Here is a 14663-nt window from a genome sequence, read left to right on the forward strand (position 1 = left end):
ACCCAGACGCTCCGCCCATCTTGGAGCGTGTGGCTTCTCTCTCCCTCCCTGCTTCTTCTTCGCTTTCACCTTTACCATATTCCCTTCCTCTGTTCGTTGACCCCACCTCCCTTTCCCTCTCCCTCGACCCCACTTCCACTCCACTCCAGAATCAGAATTACAACCACCAAGCAGCACCGTCAAAGTTCGCTTGGGCAGGCAACACCCACCGCACCACCTTTGGCCTCATAACACGCGCCAACGTCCCCCCCACCCCGCCTAGACTGGCCATGTTTGTGGGGAGTAGCGGGGATGGGGGTGATGTGGGGTTTAGGTCGAATGCTGGGAGTGTTGTCAATGTTCGGGTTGTTGGGACTGGGAGGGAGAAGAGTTTGGGTGCGGATACGGGGATCGTGCTTGTCCAGACGACGAGTTTAGATTTGGGGAGGGGTGCGGGGGTGGGTGTTAGGGGGAGTGCGAATGGGGGTCGGGGTGGGAATGGGAACGTGGATGCGAATAGGAACTCTCAGGCACATGTCAACGGGAACGCGAACGCGAATGGGAGAACGAACTCAAATGCGGCTGCGAGCCCTACCGAAAACTTCCTCCCCCTCGCAAACACAAACGCAAACGCAACTACTAGCCCAGACGCCAATGTCAATTCGGCTGTGACTGGGCCGGAGTTATTGGAGAAAATAAAGGAGGCTGTGAGCGAGAGCCAGAATGAGGGTCAGATTGGGAAGGCAGGTCAAATTGACAGCGAGGGCCAGGTTGAGGAGGATCAGCTTAGGAAGGAGGGTCAAGTTGAAAAGCAGGAGGGGCTCCTTGCGAAGGACGGTCCGGCTTTCTTGATGTCGAGACTCAGAAAATCTTCAAAGAAGCCGAGGAAAGCTTTACGAAGCTTGAGTCTGATGCTCGGTCGGTGGTGACCGATCTTCTGGACCGAACTGTGTGGAACGAGGAAGACACCAAGAGATCCATACCATTTAATCGACGGGATGTCGAGACCTTGCACAAATACTTTGTCTTTCTTCGTTTCCGCAACAGCGCAGCATACCGCCAGATGGTTGTCACCCTTGAGAAGTCGGGCTACGAGGAGCCCAAAGACGGAGAAATCTTCAATGCTTATAGACCCCTCATCGCCCAGCTCCGCAAGCGATTCATTTTGCGTGGATTCATCGACTTTTTGGAGCATTCTTGGGCAGATGGGGTGATACGGTCGCGTTCAGACCAACGGTTGCCTATAGGGTGGTCTGTGGATACTTTTCAAGACGTAATGAACCTGTATTGCTGGCGCTTATGCGAAGCAGAGGTCTGCGTTGGCATTGCTTGCGAGGACCATGAGTTCATTCTTGCAGATTGCTGTTTCGGTAGTTTGGATGAGGGATTCGACGAGGATCCGTGAGTTAACCATCTTTCTCTCAAAGTGCAGATGAAGATTTGACGTTGTCGTTGTATTCATCAGGGAATGCTGTGATCTCTTTTTCCCCGTCTTCCCGACTCTTGCTCTTTACATTCTCGGCACGGCAAACGAACAGTGCTCATCAACCTCCACCCATCGCCAGACTGGCCGATCAACGATCTGGATAGACGTTGGCTTGGAATCTGCGTCAGACGTCCATCTCCGAAATGCCATGATCCTCCAAACTTACCCACACTTCCTCTACTTCTCTTCCCTCCGGACCGTTGCACTTTCCATATCATCGTACGACGAGTTCAGGTGGATCCAAGAGCATCAGGACTATAGCCGATTGAAGTAACGATGTCGACAAAAGTTTTTGCAGGAGACGGTCACCAAGACTTTGGTCGTGAAAGGGTCTGTGATCTTGACTGATCTTACCGATGAAGTTGTGAAGGGAGATGCGGCTGTCGCTCATGGAACGTTCTCTGACGTATGGAAAGGTACTTGGAACGATCCGATTGAGAGACGCCCACGGCCGGTAAGTATCTTTGTGGTGTTATGGTGCGAGATCAGCTCACGACATCGTTCAGGTTGCCATCAAGGTCCTGCGTCAAGTCATGGTACAAAATGTTCGAGAGAAGCTCATCAAGGTATGTAATACTTCTCTTGCTGGAATGTTTGGAGCTGACATGATGGTTCGTTAGCGACTTCAATCGGAGGTTATTGCTTGGCACCGTCTATGTCATCGCAACGTGTCCCAGCTTTTTGGGATAGTACATCTCTCACAGAGCATTGGCATGGTCTCGCCTTGGTGCGAACATGGGACGCTTTGCAACTATCTGGAGCATTTCCCGAGCGTGAATCGATTAAGACTTGTACGCATTCCATGTTATCCACCGAATTTCGTCACCTAACTATTGTTGTAGCTCGCCCAGGTGACTTCTGCCATTGCCTATCTCCATACATTCAGGCCTACCTTTGTCCATGGGGACTTGAACGGAGTCAGGCCCCTTTGTTCGTCCTTTCCCGCTCCCCGCTGACGCCCAACTCAGGGAAACATTCTGGTTCATGAGCGTGGATATGCGATCATCACCGACTTTGGGCTCTCCAAGGAAATGTCCGAGACCATCAGCAAGGGAACATCTTTCTTTGCCGGGTCAACCAGGTGGATGGCGCCAGAGCTTATTATGGCACTGGTGGAAGACGATGGGCAAATTCCTCCCATTACAACGTTTAGTGATGTGTACGCATTTGCTTCGGTGTGCCTTAAGGTATATCTGGCCTTCTACCTTAACCGATTGCATATGTGACTCATGTGTGCATGCAGGTAGCAACTGGACAGCTTCCCTATCCTCACAGAACAAACGACCATGCTGTAACCGTGGATATCATTCGAGGAGTCAAACCTACCAGGGGAGCATGTTGCCTGGTCCAAGTCAAGAACGTGGATGTCTTTTGGGATACTATACTCTGGATCGCTGTTGGGACTCCATTGATTACCTCCGCCCTAGCATGCGTGAGATGCTCACGCTATTGGATGAAATGGATCCAGAGCGATGATCTGCTCCCCCATCGTCCCTGCTCTACAGTGAGTTGAGTTCCCTTGAACTCCCCCGCTTTGAGCGCTGTATTTGTACTTAACTTATTTGTCTCGTATTCCCAAGTTTTCTTTTACTTTCATTTTTTCCCCATTCTTTTCGCTTTGAGTTCCCATCCGTTTTTCCATCGTTGTACATCTGTAAAGCCAGCAAATAAACTGTACTATTGATCCTCGGAATCGGCAAATGCTTGGACCGGAAGCTGACAGAATTTGTTTCCACCTTCAGCTTACTTGAACCTTACCACTTTTTACGCCCTTACTCATTCCCCCGGTCTGAGTCTTTCTAAGCCCGTCATGTGTTTGTCTATAAGGGCAAGACTCGATGGCAAATCCTGAACATTCTGAAAAATGGCCCGCACAATGCAAGCTCTCGTCACCGCACCAAACAAGACTGCCGTTGTCGCAGATATCGCTGTTCCCGAGCCCGGACATAATGAGATTCGGTGAGTTATATGATCCAAGATTTCAATGATGCTCTGAACTCCAATATCAGAGTCAAGGTGCACTCTGTCGCCTTGAATTTGGTGGACGCTCGGTATACGCAGTACCCCCTTGGTGAACTAGGACGTGTTGTTGGGAGTGACATCTCAGGAGTCGTTGATAAGGTCGGTGCGGGCGTGACGGGGTGGCAGGTAGGAGATCGCGTTGCAGGTCTCCTGCAAGGAGGTACGCTAAATCAAATGGACAGTTCCCCTTCAAGCTGACGTTTTTCGCCAGCAACTTCTGTGACCCCCCATCCCGGAGGATTCGCAGAATACGCCATCTTAGAGCAGGATCTGGCTATTCATGTGCCTGCTAGGATCACTTTTGATGAGGCTGCAACAGTTCCTCTTTGTGCTCTTACTGCTGCTCAGGTATGCACGATGTTATGGGCCGGTTCCACATAGCTAACAATGAACCTCAAAGGCCTTGTTTATCCGCCTCGAAATTCCAGCACCCTTTCCTAACCCATACACCTTCGCGCCTCCAGCAACGGATGCACCAAGCGTCCTCGTCTATTCAGCGGCAACCTCTCTTGGTCTATACACCATTGAGCTCGCCAGCCTTCTCCGGACCCCATCGGGAAAGCCATATCGCATCTTCGCTACCGCCAGCCCTAAGCACCACGCTAAACTCCTCGCACTGGGAGCCGAGGCCGTCTTCGATTACCGCTCACCTACATGGGTCGAAGACGTGCGAAAAGTCTCCGGCGGTATCTCTTACGCTGTAGATTGTATCTCAGAGAACGAGAGTACCGCGTTGATTTCTCAAACTTTTGTTGAGAGTGGTGGGAAGATCGCCGTCATTCGGAGTAAAGATTGGGACAAGGGGGGCATTAGCGAGGGAGTAACGCCGCTTTATGGCGCTGTGTGGCAGGGACTTGGACATGAGCTCATTTACAACGGTTCGTATTGAATTTCGAGTTTTTGGGTTCGCATTTCTCATTTATTAGAAACAGACGCAACCTTACCAGCATCACCATCCTGGCGAGCCTTCAGTGTGGCGTTTTACAAGTTTTTATCTGCTGGTTCTGCAAAGGATCGCAGTCTTTTCCCAATCTCGCCAAACCCCGTTCGCTTGATGCCCGGCGGTTTGGCAGAGATCGTATCGGACGCGTTTATGCTCATCGGCGCGTACAAAGTTGTTGATCGGCCTGTGGAAGCGACATCTGAGGGAGCTAAGGAATGGATGAACCCAGTATCAGGAGTAATACTTGTATATAGGGTTTGACATGTCGCCCATGAAGAATAAACAATTTAATGGTGTGGATTCTCGTGAAAACTAATTTGCAGGGCTGACGTGCGAATGGACAGCTTCGACATCACGCACTTGAGACAGGGCCCAATAAATATTCAGGACAAATCAGGACATATGTACCTCCTTAATCATAGCCGCTTGTAAAATAATGAAGTGAATGTGCATCCCGAAAACATTAATTCTCAAAATTACAAAAGGAAGAACAATAAGAACATCAACCACATTTAATTTGCATATTTAAACAATTTCTTTGTGAAATAGTCTTGGTAGCCATGGCAACACCACTCAGCTGAAGAATATGTGAAAGAATAAAATAATGAAATTGGCCAGTCAAGATGGCTGATGTTCTTATTGTTCACCAGTTTGAGATTTTGTTAATCAATGTTTGTGGGATGCACAACAGGTTTATTATTTTACAAGTGTCGACAATTATGGAGGTACCTTTGCGTAGATCACACATTGGACACTGTCTCAAGTGACGGCAGCTGTGAAAACACGGTGTTGCCATAATTATCCCACACTTTACAACCTCGTACTCACCTCTCAAATCTATGCGCTCCAATCGACGACCTTACCAAGGACCTAGAACGCAGTTAGTCGTCTCAATAGACATCGGCACTACATTTTCAGCAGCTTCAGTCTGTATCCTTCAACCGGGAACACCTCCAGTGTTCGAAGAGGTGCTTGTCCAGTCCACCATTATGACCAACGTCTTTCTTATTCATTATTTTTAGATTCTACGCTGGCCCAAGCAGGTGAGGCGATAGCCGATTTTACTTCCTGGTCTACTGAATAATCACACCTCGAAGGCCAATCCAGACGCCAAAGTCCCATCATATGGCAACAGGGATCAGCCAGCTTCAAAATCACGGCTAACACCGAAATTTGTACACTGCCGATTGATATGCCGAAGTTAATTATTGTATATGTTAACATAATATTGTTTAAAATCATCACATATTTCCTATTTGTCCGATCCAACGCGCCAATTCATCCTACAGCCTACAACGCGCGCCTCTCATCTCTCAGATCTCACTGCCATTCTGTCTTCCAGCAAGAAGATTCGTGTTGTGTCGCGTCACACCATATACCTCCGCTAACCACTCTTCACGTCGCAGCAGGTCTAATTGTGTTCTCACTCAACTCACCAAAAAGGTCTCCAAGAAGCTTTTCATGAAACTTACCGACAATGTGGCACTACTCTTCTAACCGATTCTCAAATTTTAACAAACAGGTGATTAAATATTTATATTGATTTCTTCAAGATTTTTTCGTGTTGTTAATTGTAGGAATTTATATCAGTGACCTTGGCCATATTTTTGCAAAAGGGAACGTTCCTGCCACACTTCAGTCTTTTGATACTGAGCACGTTTGCAACCGCTTCTGCACATGATTTGCTTAGCCCACCGATTATGAAGATTGTGAGGTTGCTACCTAGGTCCAGTCCATCGAACGTGAACTATGCTTCCTCCCGAAACACTAGTTAGCATCTGAATTCAACTTCAATTCCCCATTTTCACAATGTTACCAACTATCATTCAACTATTTGTTTACGCTACATAACTACTCTACCAAACTCTCCTATGTATGAACACCGATAGTAATCATAATGTGACTAGTTAAATAGAACTATACAATGCAGGAGAGGGCCGTGACTGAGGAGGATACTGGTGAATTGTTGAGACCACTGTCCGTGGTGCGCACACGACGTCGAGCACTGTCACTGTGGTTTGTTTCGCGTGTTCTGTGTTCGTTACTGAGTCACAAATGACCTAAGTGCAGAGGGTTAGAAATGGACGGGCGACAAAGTATCAACACACTTTTCATAGAAAATCTTCAGGATACCACAGGTCTCCTCATAGATAAGACCAAAACATGCTTCACACCCCCACGACGAGCGAGACAATGATTAGCAGGCCTCATGATACCTATGCGACTGGTGAGTGTATGAGAGGACGGCAGTGGCAGAAAACATACCCTTAATGTTATTGCGAAGAATCTTACAGTGACACTCAGTGAAAGTTGACTCTTGCTCTGAGACCCACCTGAGAGCCCACTCCGCCTCGCACTTGACGCAAGGAGTTATCCCAGTTGCATCGAAGAGATACTCATGCTGGCCTGGGTCCATCCTTGAAAAGCAACATGCCTCGGCTGCTTAAACTTAAGTCGATAAGCCTTTCAATGGCGATAGCGTTAGAGGCAGTGAAAAAAGCGGGGACATGGGAGCTGAAGTGATGTTCGTTGTCATTCATGTGGCAGTCGCGGAGATCCTTCAAAATCTTGTTGATGAGTCGAGTGAGAACCCAATTAGACCTGCTGCGACGTGACGCGTGACGCATGAAGAGTGGTCAGTGTATATGGAGCGACGTGACGTCACGCAAACCTTCTTGTTGGGAGACAGAATGGCAGTGAGCTCTGAGAGATGAGAGGCGCGCGTTGTAAGGCTGTAGGATGAATTGGCGTGTTGGATCTGACAAATACGAAATATTTGATGATTTTAAACAATATTATGTTACATATACAATAATTAATTTCGGCATATCAATCGGCAGTGTACAAATATCGGTGTTAGCCGTGATTTTGAAGCTGGCTGATCCCTGTTGCCATACCATCATTGGTCTACTACGATAGTTCAGGGAAACCACGTTGTCTCGGTGCCGAGACCGACAGTCCCGTGCGTTAGAAATTCTTAACGATGATCCTACGCTTCTAAACTGAATTGTTGCACAGGATACGAAGGCTGAAGCGGATGAAAAGGGCTGGATAAAAGCTGAATGGTACGCGTATCCAGTCCAATGTATTCTAACAATACTGAATGTAAGAATAGGTGGAAACTCTACCTCCGGCCTGACTACCTCCCAAAGATTAACGGAATTGAGATTGAGATCCCCGAGTTACCACCTTCTCGAACAGTTAATGATATTTTTGCTGATTTCCTCGAGTATGTAAAAGGCCAGCTGCAAGTGCATGTCACCAGCTCACATGGGAACGGGGAATCGCTTTGGAATTCATTATACCGCAACATGGATGTGGTGTTAACGACGCCTAATGGGTGGGAAGGCAGGCACCAACACCGGATGTGGGAAGCGGCTACTGCGGCTGGCCTTGTCATCAGGGGAACTCAAGTGAAATTCTTGACAGAGGCAGAGGTAGCTGGTGGCACTATACCTTAAGGTGGCGTTCTAGCTAGCCCTGGACAGCCTTCGGCGGTTGGAGGCGCGGCGGGAAGCGGTGGTCAGCAGCTCCGCGATGGCACATCGTCGGCAGCAGCCATCAGAACCAGCTCACAGCCAACAGGCGCTCCATTGTTGCATATGTCCAAACTCATCAGCTTCCACGGTGCTTCTATTTTGTCCGGAGTACCAGCACTTGCTAGTACATGTCCTGGTCAAGCCCCTGCTGAGGAAGACAAGGAAGGAGACGACGAGCTACTACCTACAATAACAGACGACGACTACTCCGCTCAGCTATCATGACAGAGTCAGTCTAAAGGCAACTTAAAGTGCGTCCTTTCTTTAGACTCGTATTGATATACTTAGTTAACAACTGGCTGTAGAGTTCTGATAGACAACTTCAGTCCTAGTCAGTACGATCGTTTCGAGTTGTATAGGAGGCATGCCTTGCCAAAGCAAGCCGTCCGAAAGGTAGGATTCAATCTGGATGATCCTTATGATCTAATCTCTTTTTTAGGTTATCCAGCAAACTTTGGGGTATCAAGCCTCCCAGCCTGTCGCCCAAATCATAGCTGGTTTTTCCAAGGTTTTTGTGGGTGAGATCGTTGAGCAAGGTAAGTATTCTTCTGATCGTTGTTTATCCATCAGCAGAAAGGCCCCAGGGCTTACCGCGGGTTTTCTTGTCACTTGCGTCTATTTTTCAACTACTCAATTCTTTGTATACAGCGCAAGAGATTCAAATGCGTCGTGGCGAGACTGGGCCCCTATCGCCGGATCACCTTCGTGAAGCTTATAGGGCCTATCAACAAGAAACTGGTCGAGTTGGCGCTGCTTGACCTTTGAGAGCGAAAAAGCTTTTTGTTCGCTAGAGTTGTCAGCTCCCATACGCGGGCAGTCTATCATCTGACATCGGGCATTGCCTTCCTTCCTGCATTCTACACCTGCCTGGAAACCCACACAAGTGCGACGTCGCCCTTCCCTCGAAGCATCTCAGTTAAGACTTCGATTAGGAAGGTCCGCCTCGTCTGCCGGCCTCTCATTTATTCCACCACCAGTATTCGATGAGCGCTTGTGTTTTTTCTTAAATTAAAGTACCGAGGTGTAAAGCTGTTTCACAAACTGGCGTGTACTTTCGCTTACTTCTACAATACCAGTGTGTTTTCTGTTGACCGATGACTCGACCTGCAAAAACGGTTCAAACGGTTTGTAAGACAGCTGCAAGGACTTGCCAAGATCCTTTCATTCAACTTCTACGCCCCTGATCGGGTAAGACTTTGTTAGACCGAAAGTGGATAAGTCCCGAGCCTCGAGGCTCGAGCCGAAAATATCGTTGAGATCAAATTGACATCAAATTGACATATCGCTCGTTCAATTTCACCCTCAAGTCCTTGAGTCCTTGACATGGTTGAGTTCCACAACCTCACTAGGCTTGTTCGTTTTGGAGCCGGTTGGCAGGCTGGGTTCCTTTGGTGTTCCGGAGCGTAGAAAACCGATCGGCTTTCGTTTTCCTCATCACGTGTATGTACGCGCTTGGTGTATGTTCTGATTCATTGTCATCAATGGACTTGTACACTCACCCACCCGACAAATTCTCATGGACATCGCTCAGAGGCTGGACAACTATTCGCGAGATCCTTGAATGTATCCCACAGTGGAAAATTGGACCACGACCTGCTGAACTCGACTTGATTATCCAACGATTGTCCGGAACGAATCTTCTCGACAAAATCCCGCCTTGTATGAGATATTACACATTCTCGTTCCTTGGGGCAAGGACTTTGAGACAGGCTTACCACTACAGATCGGCTTTTCATCATCATGATTGTCTTCCATCTCACACCGCTTGTCGCTGTCAGTGAACAACTTCCCAGGCAAATAATTCGTCCTGAATGCAACCTCTAGACCTAATCAGAGTTTTTGGGTCCATTTTCAATTGCAGAGCGATGTTTATGTAGTCCTATCGATCCAACATATGAGTAGACATTATTGCTGCAATACACACGTGATGCTGAAAAGGGCTTCATTCTTTTACCGAGATGACCGAAGGAACCCAGCCACCAAAGGCTCCGCAAAACGGAACAGACCTTATATCATTAAGGTAGAGGACATCCACTTCCTTCCAACGTCACGTGATGAGCGTGACAATTCCAAAAGCGTCTACATTTCTACAATAAATTCCTCATATAATAACAAAAACTTTTCAGGACAATCGGTTTCCATAGAATTGCTCCAAAAGTAGTTGTAATGTTGTAGAAATAAAGAAATCAGGAGAAAATTGAATATTTAGCGTGATCGCCCAGAAATACTGCCATGCAGCTGTATTCTGCGGCACGTCTTGCGGAATCCTGTCCCTCTCCTTTCAATGCATCAGTAAGTTCTACCTAAATTCGTTTGCATTAATGTGATATTGTTGGAGGTTCGCCACGCGAGCTGACCGCTTTATGGATGCCTATGAAAAGGGCCTCAACGGCCGTCAAGCTGCTTGGGCAGCGCACAAATATCGAGGACACCGTGTTCTCCCACAAACACTTATGGATGACATGGAAAAAGCAAAGATCCATTAAATTTGCTCTATCCAGAGCATCTACTGGACTGTTTGCCTTTCCATTTCATCAATTCCTGCCATGTTACTGTACATAATTTCGTATTTCTGGGGGATTAGACCTAGTTCTTACTCTTAAAATTTTTACTTTTGTATATAAATGCTTAATCTAGTTTTAAACGATTCTATGGTCTTCGATTTTGTGATTTGTGGGTGAGTAATATCTAATTCTCATTTCTCTTATTTTCTCGAGGTGTAGTTCCCGATTTAGATGAGGATGTCACAACAAAGTAACCGCACGTGACGTTGGAAGGAAGTGGATGTCCTCTACCTTACAAATCGATTATCATTTGTAATACTAAGGTCTGTATAAGAGACTACAACCTCACTCCCCCTGGGTTTATAATCGACCTCCTTCACTTTTTGAAAAATCTTAGACACCATGCACGCTACCCCACCGTCATCGAGGGCACAATCATCGGTGTTCTCGGGTATCTCGCCCTGACCCGTCTCTTGCGCTGGCGAAGATACAACGCCATCCACCGGGAATACATGAAGAAATATCAAGATGGAACGCTCACCCCGGAAGAGGCCCAACGCATTATTCTGGTATCAACTAGCTATGACATGCCATTGCTGCTGAACTATTCGCTGGCATTCGCCTTGTTCAAGACCTATGCGATTGTGAGGACGACTTTTTCACTCCATTTGCGGGCGCTGACGATGGCGTCACTGTCAGCCATCGATATCAAAGTTGTTGTCCGTGACTGGTGAATTTAAGTCGGCAGAGACGGTTTCGAAACGTTATGCGGATGTGTGTCTTTCTATCTGCTTTTCCGTGTCTCAAGTTGCTGAATAGCTACTTTTGGGACTTGCAGACTGAGATTCTGATTGGTTCATGTTAACTAGTACGTCACTCTTCAGGTTACTCCCTCATCTTTCATATATAGCTACCTGGGTGGCCTGCCCGATTTCTGGCTTTCTGGACCCCAATTTCAAGTCATCAGAGAATGGACCGCCCGCAGACGACCCGAGGGCTATGATTGCTCTTGCGAGAGTCAACTGGATACACTCCCGGTACAGAATTGTGGGTTGTCTTCTTCTTCGTTTCGTCAAGACTTATGACTTCCGTTGTTTGTAGTCAAACGACGATTTTTTGAATACGTTGTGCTTGTTCGCTTTAGAACCTCCGGTGAGAGATTGTTTGGCAAGGGTGGCGTAATGGCCGCATCTGATTCATCATCTGTCTGCTTATCTAGCGATGGGCAGAGCGTTATGGATGGCGGAAGCTCTCCCCAATGGAGTGTGAGGCGTTTTACGTCTTCTGGGCTGAAATAGGGAGACGGATGAATATGCGAGATATCCCCGAGTCTCGCGAAGAAATGATAGAATGGAGTCGGGTGTGTCGTCTTTTAGCCTTGATATCCTATTGTGTATCTCATTCTCCTCTGCAGGACTACGAGGTGAAGAATATGATTCCAGCTGAGACTAATAAAGAGGTCGCAGAGTATACCATGGCGGAGCTTCTCTCCGCTGTTCCGACACGTTTCGGCCTCCGGAGTTTCGCTGTCACAAGGGTGGCGCTTTGTTTGCTTGAAGATAGGGTGAGGGTTGGGATGATGTACGTATCCCCTTAGACTGCCTGACGTCCGCCTGTTCAATACTCTCCTCACCGCCACAGGCAACCTGCTCAGCCATGGTTCTTCCACGCATTAACGCGTGGCGTCATGGCGATGAACTGGACTGCACAACGCTGGTTCCTCCTTCCCAGGATATACCCCTCTTTTCCAGTTAAGATTGATCTACCCAAGCCAACCGGGGAGAGGTGTCCAAAGCTGCATCCAAACAAGTGAGGTCGATTTCTTGTTGTTGTAAAGGTGGCTGCTGACTATCCCGATAGATGGCAATATCGTCCTTGGTACAGACCCGAGAGCACCGGTTTGGGTTACCTCCAAAATAAGTTTCTGGTGGCCATTGGCTGGTATAGCGAGATGCCAGGGCCTCAGTAGGTCTTTGCTTTGTTTCTTGAGTGGGTGTAGCTCATGGTAATGTGTAGCTTGAAGAGCTCAGGCTATCGTTTAGAGGAAATGGTGCGTTCGTTTCGCCTTTGTGGCTTCCTTGCTAAATCCTCTCTTATCCGGGTAGGGCCCTTTCAAATTTGAAGATTGTGCGTCTCCTCTTCGCTCCTCTGCTCCAGACAGTTACTGAACTTATGATTTCGACAGCTGCGCATGAGGAAGTCATGCAGAAGGCTGCTGAGCTTCAGGGTTGCCCCGTCGCTGGGCGGAAGGACGTCGTGGTGATGAGCCTCCCCCTTGAGCATCAGCGACATTGTCGTTTCCTGTGGACAACAGTGGATTAAATTTGAAGTTCTTATCATTTACAAATGTTTCTGAGACATAAGTAACTAGAATAAATATTGTTTTGGTTGCATCATTGAGACTGCTGTTATTCGCACAGATGACGTTGGCTCGACCTGTGAGACATCAAGATGAACGAGCACGCGGTTCATGAATCATCCCAACCTGCATTAAATCGAAGCGGCAGGCCAGAAGATTTGTACGAAGGGCAGTTTGGCTCGGTATCTCCGCCTTGGGATGGCGAAGTTGCCTAGTATTGGATGGAGGTGAAAGCATGTAGCGACATAACTGTCCTCCCCCCGTCTCACACTTCGGTTCATACAGCTACTGGGCCCAATGGGGCCGAAATAGCATGTAGGCAGTATATAACGAGTTTTAACGGAACCACGGAGAGCTGAAGACGCGAGTAAGCATTGAACCAAGAGGCCAAAAGTCAAACAGAACCCACCACCTCCCCCCTTTTTCAAACCTCCCTCTTCTTCCTCTCTTCCTCCCTCATAACTCTCGACATCCCAGAACATATCCCCTTCTTACACAGCTTCAAGTTCCCATGGCAGGGACACATCAGTTGGCCGCCTGTAGGGTCGGGGTGGTTCGTCCGTCCATCGTTGGCTTGCTCTTCTTGCCCCTGGCCGCTTGTCCTTGGCCTTCCCCACTGGAAGCCGCGATGGCAGTCTTCTCCCACCGCACGACGTACGCCAACTGCATCTCCAACTCTGTAGGTCGTCCTCATTCTCGATAGAAGTAGAGCGTATAGGCGCTTTCTTGACTTGGGGAGAGGAAGATCATGACGTCGGCGTTCGATTGGGTTGGCTTTGGTGTCGGTTGGAGTGGAAGTAGTTGAGGGTTGGGGACCATCCGGAGTCGTCAGGCGTGACGGTGACACTGGTGGGAGTGGGGGTGGTGTATTGGGTCCGGAGTAGAGGGTGTGTTCGGCTTGCCAGGACTTTGTTTGACCCCTTCAAAGTTGACGGTACCTCGTTAGAACCAAGCAAGTTTGAGAACAGGAGACAGAAAACTCCCAAACATTATCAGGCCTTGGCGCAATAGTAGGACCTCAAGGCGAGTTGGGTTGCCAAGCGGCACTGAGCGACGTGTTGGGTTTACCACCCGGAAGGGCACACACTCGCATTCTTTCCCCGCCGCCACTGCACGTAGTGGAAGAAATCGCACTGGGTGTCGTTGGCTTGCTGTTATTGTTCGTCATGATTGGTTTATCCCCTACGTAGCACCATCAGCTCCCAATTGCATTTCTTAAAACCCAAGATGCGAAAGGAAAAAAACTCACATTCAAATCCAGGGGGAGCCTTCACACCCGCATTCACACCCACCCATAAGTGGCGGTCCATTCTTTGTGTCGACCAACGTAGACGACCCAACGACGAAGTAGGTGCTTTGGGCGGGGGAGCCTTGACTTTAACGGGGGGAGGTTGACAGAGAGGTTTGTTGGTCTTACCTTCGATTGGGACAGAGCACCACGTATGTGGTTGGGTAGGATTTGTGGATTACGCTGGGGTTGGTAGAAGCGAAGAAAGAAGGGGATGGCCCAAGGATGGCCCAAGAAACGTACCAATTACCTGGACTGCAGGCTTCAAAGACATGGGTCGCAACAAATCGCTTGAATTTCCCTGGGATTGGAGAGACGAAGAGCTGCACCAGTTTAGCCATCACACTTGGTTCACACCATTGTGACCATATCAGGACACTTCTACAGTTGTTTCTACCCACACGTTGTTTCTACCTACACGCAAGTTGCTTCCTACGACCATGCCGAACCAGACAGTCCAGAGAAAGCTCGACAAGCTGAAGGGCGGACTCAAACAAATGTTCAAAAGTTTGAGTCGAGCGCCCTCACCCCAGCCTTCCGGAA

At 48.3% G+C, this 14663-nt stretch overlaps 6 protein-coding genes across 6 annotated transcripts; all 6 read left to right on the forward strand.

Moving 5' to 3' along the window:
* Positions 1–1042: 1042 nt before the first annotated feature.
* Positions 1043–1823, forward strand: LACBIDRAFT_302343 (uncharacterized protein; the record flags this gene model as incomplete). The annotated part of the gene is made up of 2 exons (XM_001883285.1): positions 1043–1380; positions 1445–1823. The coding sequence occupies 2 exons, from the start codon at positions 1043–1045 to the stop codon at positions 1737–1739; spliced, it is 633 nt and encodes a 210-aa protein (XP_001883320.1). The 3' UTR covers positions 1740–1823.
* A 175-nt stretch (positions 1824–1998) lies between these two features.
* LACBIDRAFT_302344 (uncharacterized protein) lies at positions 1999–3141 on the forward strand (the record flags this gene model as incomplete). Its single annotated transcript, XM_001883286.1, is given in 6 exon segments — positions 1999–2031; positions 2086–2256; positions 2308–2382; positions 2434–2652; positions 2709–2989; positions 3001–3141. The coding sequence occupies 5 exon segments, from the start codon at positions 1999–2001 to the stop codon at positions 2976–2978; spliced, it is 768 nt and encodes a 255-aa protein (XP_001883321.1). The 3' UTR covers positions 2979–2989; positions 3001–3141.
* A 188-nt stretch (positions 3142–3329) lies between these two features.
* Positions 3330–4691, forward strand: LACBIDRAFT_302345 (uncharacterized protein; the record flags this gene model as incomplete). The annotated part of the gene is made up of 5 exons (XM_001883287.1): positions 3330–3424; positions 3475–3647; positions 3699–3835; positions 3888–4365; positions 4420–4691. 5 exons carry the CDS (start codon positions 3330–3332, stop codon positions 4689–4691), a joined length of 1155 nt encoding a protein of 384 aa, XP_001883322.1.
* Positions 4692–5269: 578 nt separating this feature from the next.
* On the forward strand, positions 5270–5635 carry LACBIDRAFT_302346 (uncharacterized protein; the record flags this gene model as incomplete). Its single annotated transcript, XM_001883288.1, has 3 exons — positions 5270–5398; positions 5453–5473; positions 5528–5635. The coding sequence occupies 3 exons, from the start codon at positions 5270–5272 to the stop codon at positions 5633–5635; spliced, it is 258 nt and encodes an 85-aa protein (XP_001883323.1).
* Positions 5636–8290: 2655 nt separating this feature from the next.
* LACBIDRAFT_236676 (uncharacterized protein) lies at positions 8291–8727 on the forward strand (the record flags this gene model as incomplete). The annotated part of the gene is made up of 3 exons (XM_001883289.1): positions 8291–8362; positions 8409–8505; positions 8618–8727. Coding segments are annotated over 3 exons (279 nt in total), but the record flags the coding sequence as incomplete, so codon positions are not given.
* A 1893-nt stretch (positions 8728–10620) lies between these two features.
* LACBIDRAFT_302350 (uncharacterized protein) lies at positions 10621–12795 on the forward strand (the record flags this gene model as incomplete). The annotated part of the gene is made up of 12 exons (XM_001883290.1): positions 10621–10646; positions 10808–11117; positions 11173–11247; positions 11312–11327; positions 11384–11520; positions 11693–11833; positions 11888–12054; positions 12115–12282; positions 12334–12438; positions 12490–12523; positions 12579–12600; positions 12659–12795. 12 exons carry the CDS (start codon positions 10621–10623, stop codon positions 12793–12795), a joined length of 1338 nt encoding a protein of 445 aa, XP_001883325.1.
* Between the last annotated feature and the right edge of the window lie 1868 nt (positions 12796–14663).

This window comes from Laccaria bicolor, genomic scaffold (assembly GCF_000143565.1).
Source record: "Laccaria bicolor S238N-H82 LACBIscaffold_20 genomic scaffold, whole genome shotgun sequence".
NCBI classification, from domain to species: domain Eukaryota; kingdom Fungi; phylum Basidiomycota; class Agaricomycetes; order Agaricales; family Hydnangiaceae; genus Laccaria; species Laccaria bicolor.